Source organism: Cloeon dipterum, chromosome 1, assembly GCF_949628265.1.
Source record: "Cloeon dipterum chromosome 1, ieCloDipt1.1, whole genome shotgun sequence".
Classification (NCBI taxonomy): domain Eukaryota; kingdom Metazoa; phylum Arthropoda; class Insecta; order Ephemeroptera; family Baetidae; genus Cloeon; species Cloeon dipterum.
The window spans coordinates 26,688,676-26,702,271 of record NC_088786.1 but is presented as its reverse complement, the minus strand read 5'-3'; the positions used below and the strand labels follow the sequence as shown (position 1 = coordinate 26,702,271).

General features: G+C 42.2%; 2 protein-coding genes and 2 non-coding genes across 5 annotated transcripts; 3 read left to right on the top strand and 1 right to left on the bottom strand.

The window, feature by feature from the left end:
• Nucleotides 1-44: 44 nt before the first annotated feature.
• On the bottom strand, nucleotides 45-118 carry TRNAN-GUU (transfer RNA asparagine (anticodon GUU)). The gene has a single exon. It is a non-coding gene; the product is annotated as a tRNA-Asn (tRNA).
• Nucleotides 119-804: 686 nt separating this feature from the next.
• Nucleotides 805-877, top strand: TRNAV-CAC (transfer RNA valine (anticodon CAC)). The gene has a single exon. It is a non-coding gene; the product is annotated as a tRNA-Val (tRNA).
• A 240-nt stretch (nucleotides 878-1,117) lies between these two features.
• LOC135934699 (uncharacterized) lies at nucleotides 1,118-8,859 on the top strand. 2 transcript variants are annotated; one of them, XM_065476624.1, is made up of 6 exons: nucleotides 1,118-1,233; nucleotides 2,984-3,480; nucleotides 5,091-5,360; nucleotides 5,423-5,617; nucleotides 5,800-5,931; nucleotides 5,988-8,859. In XM_065476624.1, the coding sequence occupies exons 2-6, from the start codon at nucleotides 3,277-3,279 to the stop codon at nucleotides 6,282-6,284; spliced, it is 1,098 nt and encodes a 365-aa protein (XP_065332696.1). In that variant the 5' UTR covers nucleotides 1,118-1,233; nucleotides 2,984-3,276; the 3' UTR covers nucleotides 6,285-8,859. The 2 variants fall into 2 exon arrangements, with proteins under 2 accessions (XP_065332696.1, XP_065332695.1); XM_065476623.1 differs by having other exon boundaries at nucleotides 2,984-3,549.
• Nucleotides 8,860-9,401: 542 nt separating this feature from the next.
• Src42A (Tyrosine-protein kinase Src42A) lies at nucleotides 9,402-13,557 on the top strand. Its single transcript, XM_065476622.1, has 8 exons — nucleotides 9,402-9,653; nucleotides 9,755-10,164; nucleotides 10,651-10,838; nucleotides 10,894-11,015; nucleotides 11,081-11,244; nucleotides 11,300-11,468; nucleotides 11,522-12,016; nucleotides 12,664-13,557. Exons 2-8 carry the CDS (start codon nucleotides 9,874-9,876, stop codon nucleotides 12,879-12,881), a joined length of 1,647 nt encoding a protein of 548 aa, XP_065332694.1. The 5' UTR covers nucleotides 9,402-9,653; nucleotides 9,755-9,873; the 3' UTR covers nucleotides 12,882-13,557.
• The last annotated feature ends 39 nt before the right edge of the window (nucleotides 13,558-13,596 follow it).

Here is a 13,596-nt window from a genome sequence, read left to right as displayed (position 1 = left end):
TATTATTATGCCTGTCAATCTTCCAATAGTGGAGAAGCAAAAAGCGCCCCCGGGTGGGCTCGAACCACCAACCTTTCGGTTAACAGCCGAACGCGCTAGCCAATTGCGCCACGGAGGCCGTTGAGATTCGAGGCGAGAAGAGACTTATTCATCGTGGTACAACTGACGTGCATGGCTTTGATAAAGTAATTTTTAGTTTTAAAAAGTGTAATACTGGCAAACACATTAATTGGCCTTAAAAGCCGACGGTATTACCAGTGAAATCTTTACTTGACTATACCTAGAAGAACCGATGCCGGTATGATTTCTCCCAAACCCCTGAAACAACCTGCGGCGCCACTGAAGTGCAGTACCGGTGCTCACGGCGACACGCAGTAACGCAACTTATTCGTATTCGTGTGCAATATATTTTAGTTTTTCTTTGTATAAGAATGAAAAGCATCTTAAAATGTATAGGAACAAGTAAAAAGCGGATAAAACGGAAAAAGCATTTGTTGGATTGTACAATATGTATTACATAATATATTAAATTTTCCAAATTTTCTATTAGTATTAAATTTTGTTGCACGTTTACTATGTGTGAGACATGCACGCTAAAGTTGACAAAAAAATAAAATATACAGTTGCAGAGACATCTACCGGCATCATTTTCTAACTTTTCCTAGACAAAATTTTAATGCTTTGATTCTTGTGTAAATTTTCGACTAGGTGGTTCAAGCAGGTAATAGGGTTAAATTATAAATTCAGGACAAGTCAGAGTCAGCTCTGGGATAACAATTAATTTTACCCCCGTGCAATTTCATCGTTTCCGTAGTGTAGTGGTTATCACGTGCGCCTCACACGCGCAAGGTCCCCGGTTCGATCCCGGGCGGAAACAATTTTTTGCTCCAAACCACAACAACAACCCTTTGTCTGATGCAGTCTGATGATCCTGGCAAACCGTGCGGAAACTGTCGAGTTCTTGACATTGGCAGAGTTCAATTAATAAGAAAAGAGGTGATGATTCATCAAATTAGAAGAGGCACAGCTCGTGCTGATGATAATAGCCGATAGAGCAAGGGAAGTAAGCAGCAGGGTGCAGGCCGCCTTCGCGAGGGGGTGGGGGTTGCGCCACCAACGGGTTACGCCCTCCCTCCGCTGATTTTCAATTGTCACACAGTAAAAATGGCGTGTGCGTGTTGTTAGCCCGGACTGCACCCCCTCAACCTGCCGAATTGCGGTCGTCAAGCACAGGTGAGCCGCCCCCGCAGCACCCCCGTGTCCGCCGAGTGACACCGGTCGGCCGACACACTTTTGCTCCGAGCCAGAGCGATCGGCGCCGTCCGAGGATCCGCGTTTATACGCTCGCACACTCACAAGCGGCGCCCGCCTGCGAGCCGCACGAAAATCTCATTCCTCTCGCAGTTAATTAATCGCCAAGGGGTTGCTAATAGGTCCGGGGCGTGTGATGCTCGCTTAGGCTCGCAGCCGTATCAGCCGAGTGCACTCCGGGGGAGCCTCTTACACACTCAGCTGCATCAGGGTGCCAAAACGACCTCCTCCTCTTACATCCGGCGTCGTGTTTTTGCGCTTGCAGGTGCCAAAGTGTGTTGTCCCTGTCGTTTTCCTACGATTGCGAATTATATATTTTATCGGCCGGCGTAATTGATTAATTTGCGTGCGCACTCGGCGTAATCGAGCCGCTCGTTACGTTCGCGCGATAAGGCAAGTCTTCTCTGCTGTGCTTGTTTGCGGCGGCAAACGGTGCTTGCTAAGTGTGTGCGTTTAGTCAGGAAATTGTGTTTGTAGGGCTCAGCTTAATTTGCTGATTTGATTTTAGCGTAGATAAGATCCATTTCCCAAACATTTCAACAATTATTTGTGATTGTTTTTAACATTGAGTTAAGTATAATGCGTAGTCGGACAGTCTTGTACACACTTATTGTTTAGAGAAAATAGGGAATTTTAGTTTCATTTTCTTGCCTCGAGTTTGCTTGTAGCATAAATGTTTGTGGAAAAGTTTTGTCCTTTAAAGAAGATAATAATATTGCATATTTTAAAGGAGACTCGTTTATTATTTTGAATGAATGAATATTTTATTAGATGCAAATATGTGTGCAACACTAAAAGACTACAATCGTATGTATCAATTTTTACAACTCTGTGCTGCTTCTCTTAAACTAGTAATATTTAAATTATAATTTAAAACGTCAATAACGTTTTCAAGAGATGGGAAACAGCAAATTAAATAAATCAGTGCAAATTTCAGAGTTATCATTGTAAATTGCTCTCTAAAATCAGCAGTAAAATAAAGCACTTAACAGTGGACGACTCACCAATAATATCTTTCTGTTTTATAAAATTTAGTTATTATTCAATTCAATATTACACTTTATTTACTATGTAACAGAGTCATTATACACCAGGAGCAATTCTACTCTACAGCACAATGCATGCTATCCATTGTTTAACATCACACACAAAAATAGAAAATACGATCCATACAAACAGTTTAATCCCGCGCTTATAAATTGCTCACATAATGTGACAAGTATAGAAATCTGTATCAAACAAATTTATGCAAGACACCCACAAACTCAGGGGCTCTAGGCGGAGCTCCATGTTTCAATCCTGTGAGCTCCTCTTTGTTTGCTAAAAACCTAACTGTGACTGATTTCCCCTGTGTATTAGATCGCTTTAATTTATTTTGTTGATTTATAGGGCAAAGTAGTGTTAATATATGCAATTCCCGTATTGCTACAGAAGTTTCCTGTTCACCCAGTTTCTGCTGCTCTAATTCGTTGTTTGAAAAATAACCAGAGTTCTCAATTAATAAATTCCTCTTCACATATAAACATGGTTTAAATCAAACTGTGCATAAATATTTTACCAGACCGAGAAATTTCAAAAGTGAATTTGAATCACCTTTCCCGCAAAGAGGAAAGAATATATATAACCACCATATATATAATCTCATATGAGAAAACGATTTTGTTTGTTTCAGAAAGGCTCTACAGGCTTGATTTTCTTGTACAGACGATGTGCGGCGCTGAAGGCACGAGCGATCAGCGTGCAGACCGCGCCGGGCGTCCGCAGTAGAAGAGCCGTCGGACAGGGGCGATGCGCCGGGCGAGTTGACGTCCGCGAGCAGCGTGTGCGTAAGTGGAAGTGAGCGCGTTCGAACGCCCCTCTGTCCGCCCACTGTACAGGCTGTCCCGTGAATGCGCAGACTAGTCATGCGTGTGTAGACAGAAAGAGAGAGAGAGAGAGAGAAGTTGGTAGAGTTTGGACAGGAGGATGCCCCGCTCAGTGGGCGACCTGCTTGAGGCCACCAAGCCGACGGTCAGCTACAGCGCCAACACGGCCACCACGCCCAACGCGCCCTCCACCGGACGCTACGTCAACTCGGTGTCTGACCTGTACGGCGCCGACGAGATTGAGGTACTTCTAGACGAAATCAAAGACCTGGAGCCCTGCAGTGTGCGCACCGAGGATATCCAGGTGACCAGGCTCTCAGCCAAGCCGCCAGAACTGAGAGCATTTTCCGCCCGCCACAGGGTGATGACGTTGGTAAGAGATCAGACGACGCCTTTCCAAGCACACACTTTAGCCACAAACATTTTTTTCAAACTAAATCAAATCACTTCCGCCCACTAGCTGGACGCACCTGAAGAAAGCATTTATTTCTCTCTTTTAATCTCTGTCTGCTTGAGTAAACATCAACCAGTACAAAAGGTTTCCAAAACCACAATCAATGAAATTTTCTGGTAAAAAAATGCCCTGCTATAGTTCCTCATGTTAATATTTTAACTTCCAATTTAATTGGTATTTTTTCTCAAACTGTCTGAATTTCCTTAACCAAATTTAAAATTATTCGTATAATGAATATTTCCTCATGCGTGGTTGGTGTTTAAGCGAGTGGACTCTAAATAATCTGCACTGTGCTAATTCTCTTAAGCTTAATACACATTTAAATCCTTCAAAGTCACACAGTAAATAATATATCCCCATCGCATATTAAATCGAATGAGTTGTTGACGGATACTATAAATTTAAAATGCGACATAATTATTTAATTGGCTCTAAGTAAACCAGGTGTTCACAATTTAATTGAATAATTGATGTAAATATGAACATAATTCAATTGCTAGTTCTGGTGAATTGAGTGTGTTGTGTGCTTAGAGTAATTTAAGCTGCAAAATCTTTTATGCGAGTTACAGTAGATCTTGTCAATTACGTACTGCTGGCTGTTTCTACTAATCAGAAGTGTACCAGGCGTTTAAACCATTAAACCACTTTTATTGGAGAGAGACAAATACATAACTCAACTAGTGGTTCTACTTACAAATGAAAAGTTGAATTTACCATTTTTCAATTTTTTTTTTTAACTGAGGCGTCACTTTCTAAATAGCGAAAAACTATAAAATCGAAGCCTAAATCCGCAACTTTTCTTTGCTTCTAATTGATTTTACTCGGCGGCCCCTGCTAATTAATCATCTCCAGCGCCTGCCTGTGCAAAGTGCGGTCGCATATATATTTCACGAGACAGACAAACAAACTGTGGTACGTAGAAAAAGCACAGAGCTGAACATGGACCAACTGATCTCTGTCCAACGAGTTGCCCTCTGGTCCTTTCATCTATTCATGTCTCATCACCACATCCTCGGCTTGCAGGGTTCCTCTCATCTCTTTTGTATTCTACAATCTCTTGTAGATCGCTTATTAGACACTTTTTATTTTCCGTATACCTTTTGTTCGACCACCAACGCCTTCCGCGCGGTCCCTACGCTTTTTATCGATGTGTGCTCTGTGAGATTAATTTTCATATCGAGCGACTAAATCGAAGTCAATCCGCTCAACCCTGAAACGCTTTATTCCCCTTGATCACTTTCAACACACGCGAAAATGACGCATTTATTTTTTAATAGGCTCTCTAGCGTTATCATCCGAACATCAAACTTTTTTGTTCTCCTTTTGCCTCCTCTCACTCACTCAGCCAGACACTGCCTCATATCACATTCTGCCGTGTGTGTTTGTGTTTGCTATGAGTTGCTTTTCACTTTGACGCGCCGCCACTCAGCCCCCGATTCAACCCTTTCACTCGCTCGTAGGATTTTGAAATTGCCGGCAGCCGGACGGCCGTGGACGAGGATGGGCCAGGGGGAGACAAGGAACCCCACGAAGGCAGCGACGCCGACTCGGAGGGCGAGGCGGGCGCCAGGTCGCTGGTCGGGACTGTCCACTCGTGGGACAGCCACGCCAACTACCGACACGATCTCGACGACGACGACGAGGGTCGAATGCTATTCCGAGGCGTTATTGTCTACTGCGACCAACGACACCTCAAATCGGCTACCGGCGTAGTCAGAGTTTTGCTTATTGTGAGTTTCTCGTCCATCAAGCGGGAGAGTAAGATCGATAAATCTCATTGTTTCTGTCGCAGGTGTGTACTGTGGCTTGTTTGATTGGACTGTGTGCTAGCATGTCGTTAAGGGCGCCGTTCCACATGTTGCCCATCCTGGCAAGGTTGCGGCTGATGCTGTTCGTCACGATATTTACCCTCCTTACCACCAGCGTGCTGCTCTTCCTCGACATATCACATACAGTCTACCTGTTTCCATTCAATTGGCCACTCATTGTAAGTATCTCGTCACGATTAATATTTAAATTTAAAAAAAAAAATCAAGCAATTTAAATTAGGAATTCTTCATCCTATCTGATGTCAGATTAAGGAGACCTTATGCTAGTATATGCCATTAAAATGAAAATAATCTTTCCAATGTTTCTTGCTTATCTCTGTTTTTTTTTCTGCTCAAACAGAACTCCTGTCTCTTTATAAGCCTGGGAGTGGCTTACTTACTAGGATCGAGTTTACTGCTTCACTTGGTGTACGCGTACAACAACTCAGAGTGGGAACCCCGCGTCTCCGGTGCGGAACTAATTGTGTCCTATGTGAGTTTTGGCGACGGTCACTGACGAATTGATTTAAATTTTTAATCCGATTACAGGTTTTTGGCTTTCTGTGCTGTGTCGAGTGTGTGGTACTGGCGGTGGTGGCGCACTGGGGCCGGAACCCGTACAGACGCGTCATCACAGCCGACGAGATCAACCTGCAGCCGTCGCCATCGTCGTCGCCAACCCACACGACAGCACCGTCAAGACCAACCTCCCTGGTGCCGCCGGGCTCCTCGGCCGCCTCTAGCAAGGCGGCCAAAGCCAAGCAGCACTGGCCCATTGACGATCACCAGCAACCCTGCTCTTCGAAGCAATTGGACAATTACGACGCAGCGTTCGCGAACGCGTGAATATTTTTCTAAAACAGAGCTTTCGGCTCCAGTCAGGCACTGATTCCTCCTCCTCTCATATTGCCCCCCCCCACCTGATTGCTGTCGCTGGATGAAAATTAACCTCACTAAAAGAGCCTGACTGGAGCACAAAATTCGATAAACGTACGAACGGGCCAGAGGAAAAGCAGTGTCGTGAAAGAAGCAGACAAGTGAAATTGGAATCCGTCTTTAAGCAGCCTGAATTTTTTAAAAATAATTTTTTCACTCACACATTTTGTGATTGGTTGAGCGCTGCTCGCGCTTGGCCATCGCTGCTTTTCGTCTGGTGCATACACACTTTGAAACTCATAATTAAATAGCGCGTCCGATTAATATGTAATTGTCTTCTAGGGAGAAAAGGGCCTTTTACCGTTTTTAGACTGATTACATTGCATTTAGTTCTCATCAAGGTTGTGATTTAACCTGATCTCGTTGTTGTTTCGCCCTTTTCAAGCCCCTGTTGTATAATGACTTCCGTGCCGTTCCCTTGGAATTATTAGTACTGTGTGTCTCGTATATTATGAAAGTCATTCGGTTCTGGTTTTCCACAAATTATTAACTACATAATACTGAGTGTGTGATTCTTGGTCCAGCCAGCACAATGTTTAAATGTTCTTCTGAAGCGTAATCCGTAGGAGGCACGTGGTCAGATTGCACAGCAGACGAGTAATGATTATGTAATTTTGTACTTGATGCGAATGTGGACCATGTTGCGTGTGAAGTGCACAAGGACGTTCGCAAGGGAAGATTTTAAATGGGAGACGACGATCATACAGCAAACAAGCAGTAATCAACCAAAACCCTTTTACGAAAAGCCAAGATCTAAAAGTTGGTGCTGGCAGATAAAAATTTGGCCAGCATTAGGAATTTATCTAGTGTATAACGGAAACGCCACCTTTAAAAATAATAGTGTTACAAAAGTAAAACAAGAAGGTGAGAGTACTTTTTTTACTCGAGAAGATATTTTTAAAACCAACGACATACTCTATCTAGTCTTTTTAAAAAGTCACGTTGTATTCTGCTTTGATTTGCTCTCGTTCTTCTCAGTTCCTAAAGCGCCAAGCCCCAAAGCTCCTCATACATTCCTCACCCTAAAGCAGCAGCGTGTGTTTTACCTAGCCGGAGGTTCAAAGGGGTTGCATTGGAAGTTTTCCTGTCACTCACTGTTTTCTTGCACAAATTTTTAATCTCGCGACTCCTCTGATCATGTGAAAATTGTACAATTTGAAAAAACTACGAATGTAAAAGAACGAGAAGTGGCATGCGACCCAGAGTGTAGGCCTCGAATATTGTATAGACGTAATCAAACTAAAAGTGAAAACCTGGCACAAGTCAGCCATTGCATTGGTCGATTTCTCGGGCATCGGTCGGCAACAGAAAATAAAATATATTGTTGATATTTGATAACTAATCTGAAAAATAATGTCAAGTTGAGCGGTTCTCCCTTCATTATTCACTCTAGTTAAACGCAAAACTATTTTTGATCAAGTAACAAGCGACGATGGTGCCCAATTTAGGTTCCGTCCCTAGAAAATTTTGAGCGTTCTGAACGAGGGCAGCCAAGCCTATACCTGTCGGTGCCAAGTAGCCTGGCAACACATTTGGCAGCTGTAAATCTTGTAAAGGAGTGTTTGTACATTCTATTCAGCCTTGATACTATATTTTCCAAACTCCACTTGAATTAAGATTATCTCATTTCCACTATCAATTACTGTTAAACAAACTATTTTGTCTCTATCTCATTATCACTGCGATGTGATTCTACAGCACTGCTTTCATTTCTCCTTTGGTTTGGCCACTGGAGCGCGTGGTCTCCGTGCGAAAGAAATTCTCGTCCAGAATATCGATCGAAAAGAAAAAAGTCTGCTGCGAGACGATGAGAAAAGCGAAAGTGTGGAATCTTGCCAAATAAGCCCATCAATTTTATTCGTTAAGGTGATCTCCAACCAAAGAGTTAGTTTTATTTCCAACGCCAAAGACTTGAGATTAGTTGAGAGTTAATAAAAAAAGGTTAAAAGAATTGTCTACGCCTTGTGCCTAACTAAGAGATATGGATCCTGTGTGTGGTGCCAGTTGTATTTTCCAAGGTGATTAAATCCATAGGTGCCGACACTCGAGACATGAATCTGTGAATTATACTCTCTCGTTACATTACTCTGTCGCGTTGTATATTGTATTCCTCAGTGTTAAGCACGCAGGGCACAAGGAAACCGTATTGTTTTAGTTGCCGCCTGAAAACTAACAGTGTTGATATTATTGCAGTACACATATGCACATATATAATTCTCATGCATTGTATTGCTCATCTCGGATCATTTTACGATCATTTCAAACGCAGACAAAACTTTTACTTGGGTTCATTTGTCGTGTACCCCTTTACTTTGATCTCATTTTTATCCAATTAGTTGTATTAAAAAGACATTTCTCTAGTCATTTTTGTTCAAATCGCTCCGCCGAGTGTCTTTGGCACTATAATAATTATTTTCTTTGTGTGACGTATTTTCAGTGTGCTGTCGGTGAAAATATTAAGACAATGAAAAGTTTTCCAACCGAACTTCCTGCTGCAGTTTTATTTCACGTAATACACGCCATATAGCGCAGCCTTGCTCTCCAATACAACACGCATTCTCATGCATGTGTGCGCGTGTTGCAAAATGAAATAGGAATGAGAGCATGATAATTATTATATCAAATTATTATTCCTTTAAGAAATCATACTAAAAACGTTAATTAAAAAATATGATTATTTATCATAATTAAAAAATATTAACGAAGTTCTACAATTTTCTTTACATCATTTCTGTTAACACTTAAAGATTTTAGTGCAGAAAAAAACGTGAGTATAAAATTCCACGTCTATAGGACGCAGTTTATTTTACAGTTCATTACGATTTTTAAAGGCGGTGGTCGATAATTGAGATGCACTGCTAGGCATAAATGGCTTGGAATTTCTGACCGACACACGGCAGTTAATTTTAATTTGCATGCAAGGAACACAGCACGTGAAAATCGCAGAGATACGCGCGGGTTGGCCGATCGTCATACTCAGGCCGGGAGGGGAAGGCGGTACTCTTGCTCTGACGGCAAGAGGGGATCACAGACTCGCAGAGGCCAACCCTTCGCCATCTTGGATTCTCCAGCCCGTCAGAGCTTCGGGTCGTCTCCAGTTATGTCCCAATAATTCGGCAAACTGCGATCCACCTACAAAATCCGAGCGACCAAACGCTCGTCTGAAATCTGGGACAGTGACTCCGTGTCTCTAGGACAGATTGAGGGACCAGAGAAGCTGAGAAGCTCGAAAACATCCGGGTGAAAGTGACGGGCCAACGACCAAAGCGAATGACAGCTGTAAGTTTTGAGTCCCGTCGCCCAGTTTTCGGCGGAATTCGTAAAAACATTTAATTATTTTGATCCCGAGGTCCTGCGACTCATAGCTAATTTTCCCTCAGGAATTGCTGAGTGACTGCTAGTGAGCAAACGTCACGCCCCGCCAGCTAGGCAGGTCAAGGTTGTGTCGCCAAATCGGCGTTTTGAGATGTTCGTTCGGCATTGATTGCTAGTCGGTAGAATGGGATCGTGCTTTTCGAGATCACGGAACTCGGGCAATGTGTCCGGCGTGGGCGCCACCCAGCTCGAGTCTGGTGCTGGTGGCTCGATGCTGGGCGGCGTCGGTGGTGTGCCTGTGCCCAACACCACGCCTGGAGTTGTTGGTGTCAATGATGGTGTCGGTGTTGGCTCCAGAAATGGACCAATGCCTCCGATGCCAATGGGAGGCACAGGAGACGGCGTTGGAGACGTGACAGGGTCATCCAATTCTGGCAATCCAGGCACCGGCGGATCGAATGTGCAGAATCACAAGGTACATAAATTAATTTCCAAATTCTTTAGGGTTGAATTGACATCGGACTTTTTGGCTTGTTTTTCTCTTAATATTTTAAGGCATTTTTATGATACTTTATTGATGAAGTCATCACAATGTTATACTCGGTTAGTTGAGCAATAAATTGATGCTAAATATTTCTTCAGTATATTTTTTTTGCTCTTTTTATCCCTGTCCGTTGAAATTACTCAACTCAAATCTTATTTTTAACTATAAAACTGAGTTAGTTTTTTTACTATATCTGTTGTCATTTTTTGAAATATTATTTTGCATGATGTTTTCTTGACAGTGCTAACTGACACTTTCGTAGTTACTCATCCTTCTGCTGACATCATCCAATGCAAAATCAGCCTTTTTTGTATTTTAAGTTAAAAATTGCGAGCGAAATAATTAGTTCACTCAGCATTGGGCTTGTCAAAAATTAATATATTCAAAAACAATATCAATGTTTGTCCCTATTTCAAGGTCTTTGTTGCCCTCTACGATTATGATGCTCGTACTGACGAGGACCTCAGTTTTCGCAAAGGAGAACACCTTGAAATCTTAAACGACACCCAAGGAGACTGGTGGCTAGCTCGTAGCAAAGCATCAAGGCAGGAGGGTTACATTCCATCAAACTACGTGGCGAAGCTACGATCGATAGAAGCAGAACCGTAAGATAAAATGACGCAATAGCGAAATTCAACTGAGACAATCGCATTTCGCCAGATGGTACTTTGGAAAAATCAAACGTATTGAGGCTGAAAAGAAGTTGCTTCTTCCCGAAAATGATCACGGCGCTTTCCTGATTCGAGACTCTGAATCTAGGCGCAACGATTATTCTCTGTCAGGTTGGTGAAAAAAATCAATCAAGTCGCAAAACTGAATTTGCTAACATTTTGATCTTGTCTTACAGTAAGAGACGGAGACACAGTCAAGCATTACAGAATTCGTCAGCTAGATGAAGGTGGCTTCTTCATTGCAAGAAGAACTACATTCAGGACACTGCAAGAGCTGGTAGAACATTACAGCCAAGATCCTGACGGACTGTGTGTCAACCTTCGCAAGGCCTGCATTCAGGTATTTTGCTTCTCATTGCATTTAAATGTGGTGTTCACTGGTAAATCAAAAACAGGTTGAAAAGCCAGTAACTGGTGGACTGTCACACTCGACAAGGGACCAATGGGAGATTGACAGAGGTTCACTCAAGTTTGTGCGCAAACTTGGCCATGGACAGTTTGGCGAGGTGTGGGAAGGACTGTGGAATAATACCACGCCTGTTGCAATCAAAACACTAAAGCCAGGTACAAGCTAAAGAGTAAAATGATTAGTGAAATCTAATTGTTTCGTCTCACAGGAACGATGGATCCCAAAGACTTTTTAGCTGAAGCTCAAATCATGAAGAAACTACGCCACACAAAATTGATTCAACTGTACGCTGTGTGCACTATGGAGGAACCCATTTACATCATCACCGAGCTCATGAAGAACGGTAGTCTACTTGAGTATCTGCAAGGAAAGGGCCGCGCGTTAAAGCTGCCGCCCCTGATTGACATGGCCGCGCAGATCGCAAGCGGCATGGCCTATCTTGAGAGCCAGAACTACATCCACAGAGATCTGGCTGCGAGAAACGTGCTTGTGGCCGAGTCCAACGTAGTCAAGATCGCTGACTTTGGTCTAGCCAGACTGATCAAGGAGGACGAATACGAGGCTAGGGTTGGTGCCAGATTCCCCATCAAATGGACGGCGCCTGAGGCTGCTAACTATTCCAAGTTCTCGATCAAATCCGATGTTTGGTCATTTGGCATTCTACTCACTGAGCTGGTCACTTACGGCAGAATTCCTTATCCAGGTGAGTGCAGAGCGATAATGTTTGCTTTTGGCAAAATATATATTACAGTACTTACTTAATTAATTTTTTTATTTCCTCTATGTTAAATGTTGCAAGAAAATTAATTACAAAAATATCATTAATTTTCATCATTTAAGTATACATAAAATGAAAGCTAAATTATTACTATAGTTTGCAAATTAATTTGAGGATTTTTACAATTTACCTGTTCTGACTTAAATTTCCTGGGTAGTTCTCAGAGCTGCAATTATTCCTTATTTTGATTTCAACCTAGAAGAGTTTCATAAATAACACAACTTTTACATAACATTTTTCCGAGTTATGTTCAAAGAATGCGAGGGGTTGAAATATTAATTTTTTACTGTTTTGGTGGATTCTCGATTTTTAATGCTTCAAGTAAAAAAGTTCCGCCTCTAAAAATAAAACCATATTGTAATAAAACGGAAAGAAGAAGTTTGAAAGCAACAAGTGTGAAGTCTTTAATAAAAATTTGGATCAACCAACCTCAAGTGTCAGCATTTGAACTCTAATAATACAATGACACGTTGTTAATACATTTCAATGTTTTGCTCTGCGAGCGTCTCAATTTTTATTCCACTAATTTCAAAATAAGTTACAAAACTTACACATTTATTTCCATGCTTCAGGAATGACAAACGCAGAGGTGCTTCACCAGGTGGAGCATGGCTACCGCATGCCGTGTCCCCCAGGCTGTCCTGCCGCGCTTTATGATATCATGCTGGAGTGCTGGCACAAGGACCCGATGAAGAGACCAACGTTTGAGACGCTGCAGTGGAAACTGGAGGACTTCTTCACCATGGAGGGGTCCGAGTACAAAGAGGCCAGCGGCATGGCGCAATACTGAGATACGCTTCGCAGCACCATGCCACGAAACAGGACGCTGCGTTAAAAAGAAAACTATGAAGAAAAGTTTGATCACGGACAAAGTTGTGAAGTTGAACAAAAGACTCGCCGTCAGTGCAAGAGGACTGTTTGCATTTCAGGTGACCTGCTCATGAGTAAGTTAATTTCTCTCTTTTTATTCCGAGGCTGCACTCTGTGCAACCCTCACCTCTAATTTCTCTCCGTTGGTTGAGGGAACTGATTTATGCTGATAGTAAAAACATTTGGTACTATAATCCCTTGCGGCTATTTGTGTATATACAAATAAATCGAAATGAACAGTCGTAATGCCATATTATAAAGTTAAAAAAAGATTATTCACGCATGGTAGAACACACCCATCGACAAAGCTCCAAACATTTGTGATGTGACGATTGTTATATTTTATGGAAATGGTAGATGAAGTCCTCGTTTGAACAACTGCAAAATTTTGGACTTGTTCCTGCACCAGCTCGCTCGCAATATTTTTACATGCATTCATGGCTTCCATTGTACTATTTGCTAAATGACACGATCAATTAATGTATTATTCTTGTTATTTTACAGTATTCTATTTCCAATAAGCACAATTTTTACACTTCATGTACCAAATAAAAATATTAAAGGACGCTGATACTACTCAAAATGTATATCAAAAATCTCGACTTATTATTCACGCACCTACCTGGAATTCATAA

Coding starts and splice junctions, on each gene's coding strand:
- LOC135934699 (XM_065476623.1), top strand. CDS start 3,277: ATGCCCCGCTCAGTGGGCGACCTGCTTGAGGCCACCAAGCCGACGGTC. Junction 5,618..5,799: donor CATTCAATTGGCCACTCATT/GTAAGTATCTCG, acceptor CTGCTCAAACAG/AACTCCTGTCTCTTTATAAG. Junction 5,932..5,987: donor CGGAACTAATTGTGTCCTAT/GTGAGTTTTGGC, acceptor ATCCGATTACAG/GTTTTTGGCTTTCTGTGCTG.
- Src42A (XM_065476622.1), top strand. CDS start 9,874: ATGGGATCGTGCTTTTCGAGATCACGGAACTCGGGCAATGTGTCCGGC. Junction 10,165..10,650: donor CGAATGTGCAGAATCACAAG/GTACATAAATTA, acceptor CCCTATTTCAAG/GTCTTTGTTGCCCTCTACGA. Junction 11,016..11,080: donor CAACGATTATTCTCTGTCAG/GTTGGTGAAAAA, acceptor CTTGTCTTACAG/TAAGAGACGGAGACACAGTC.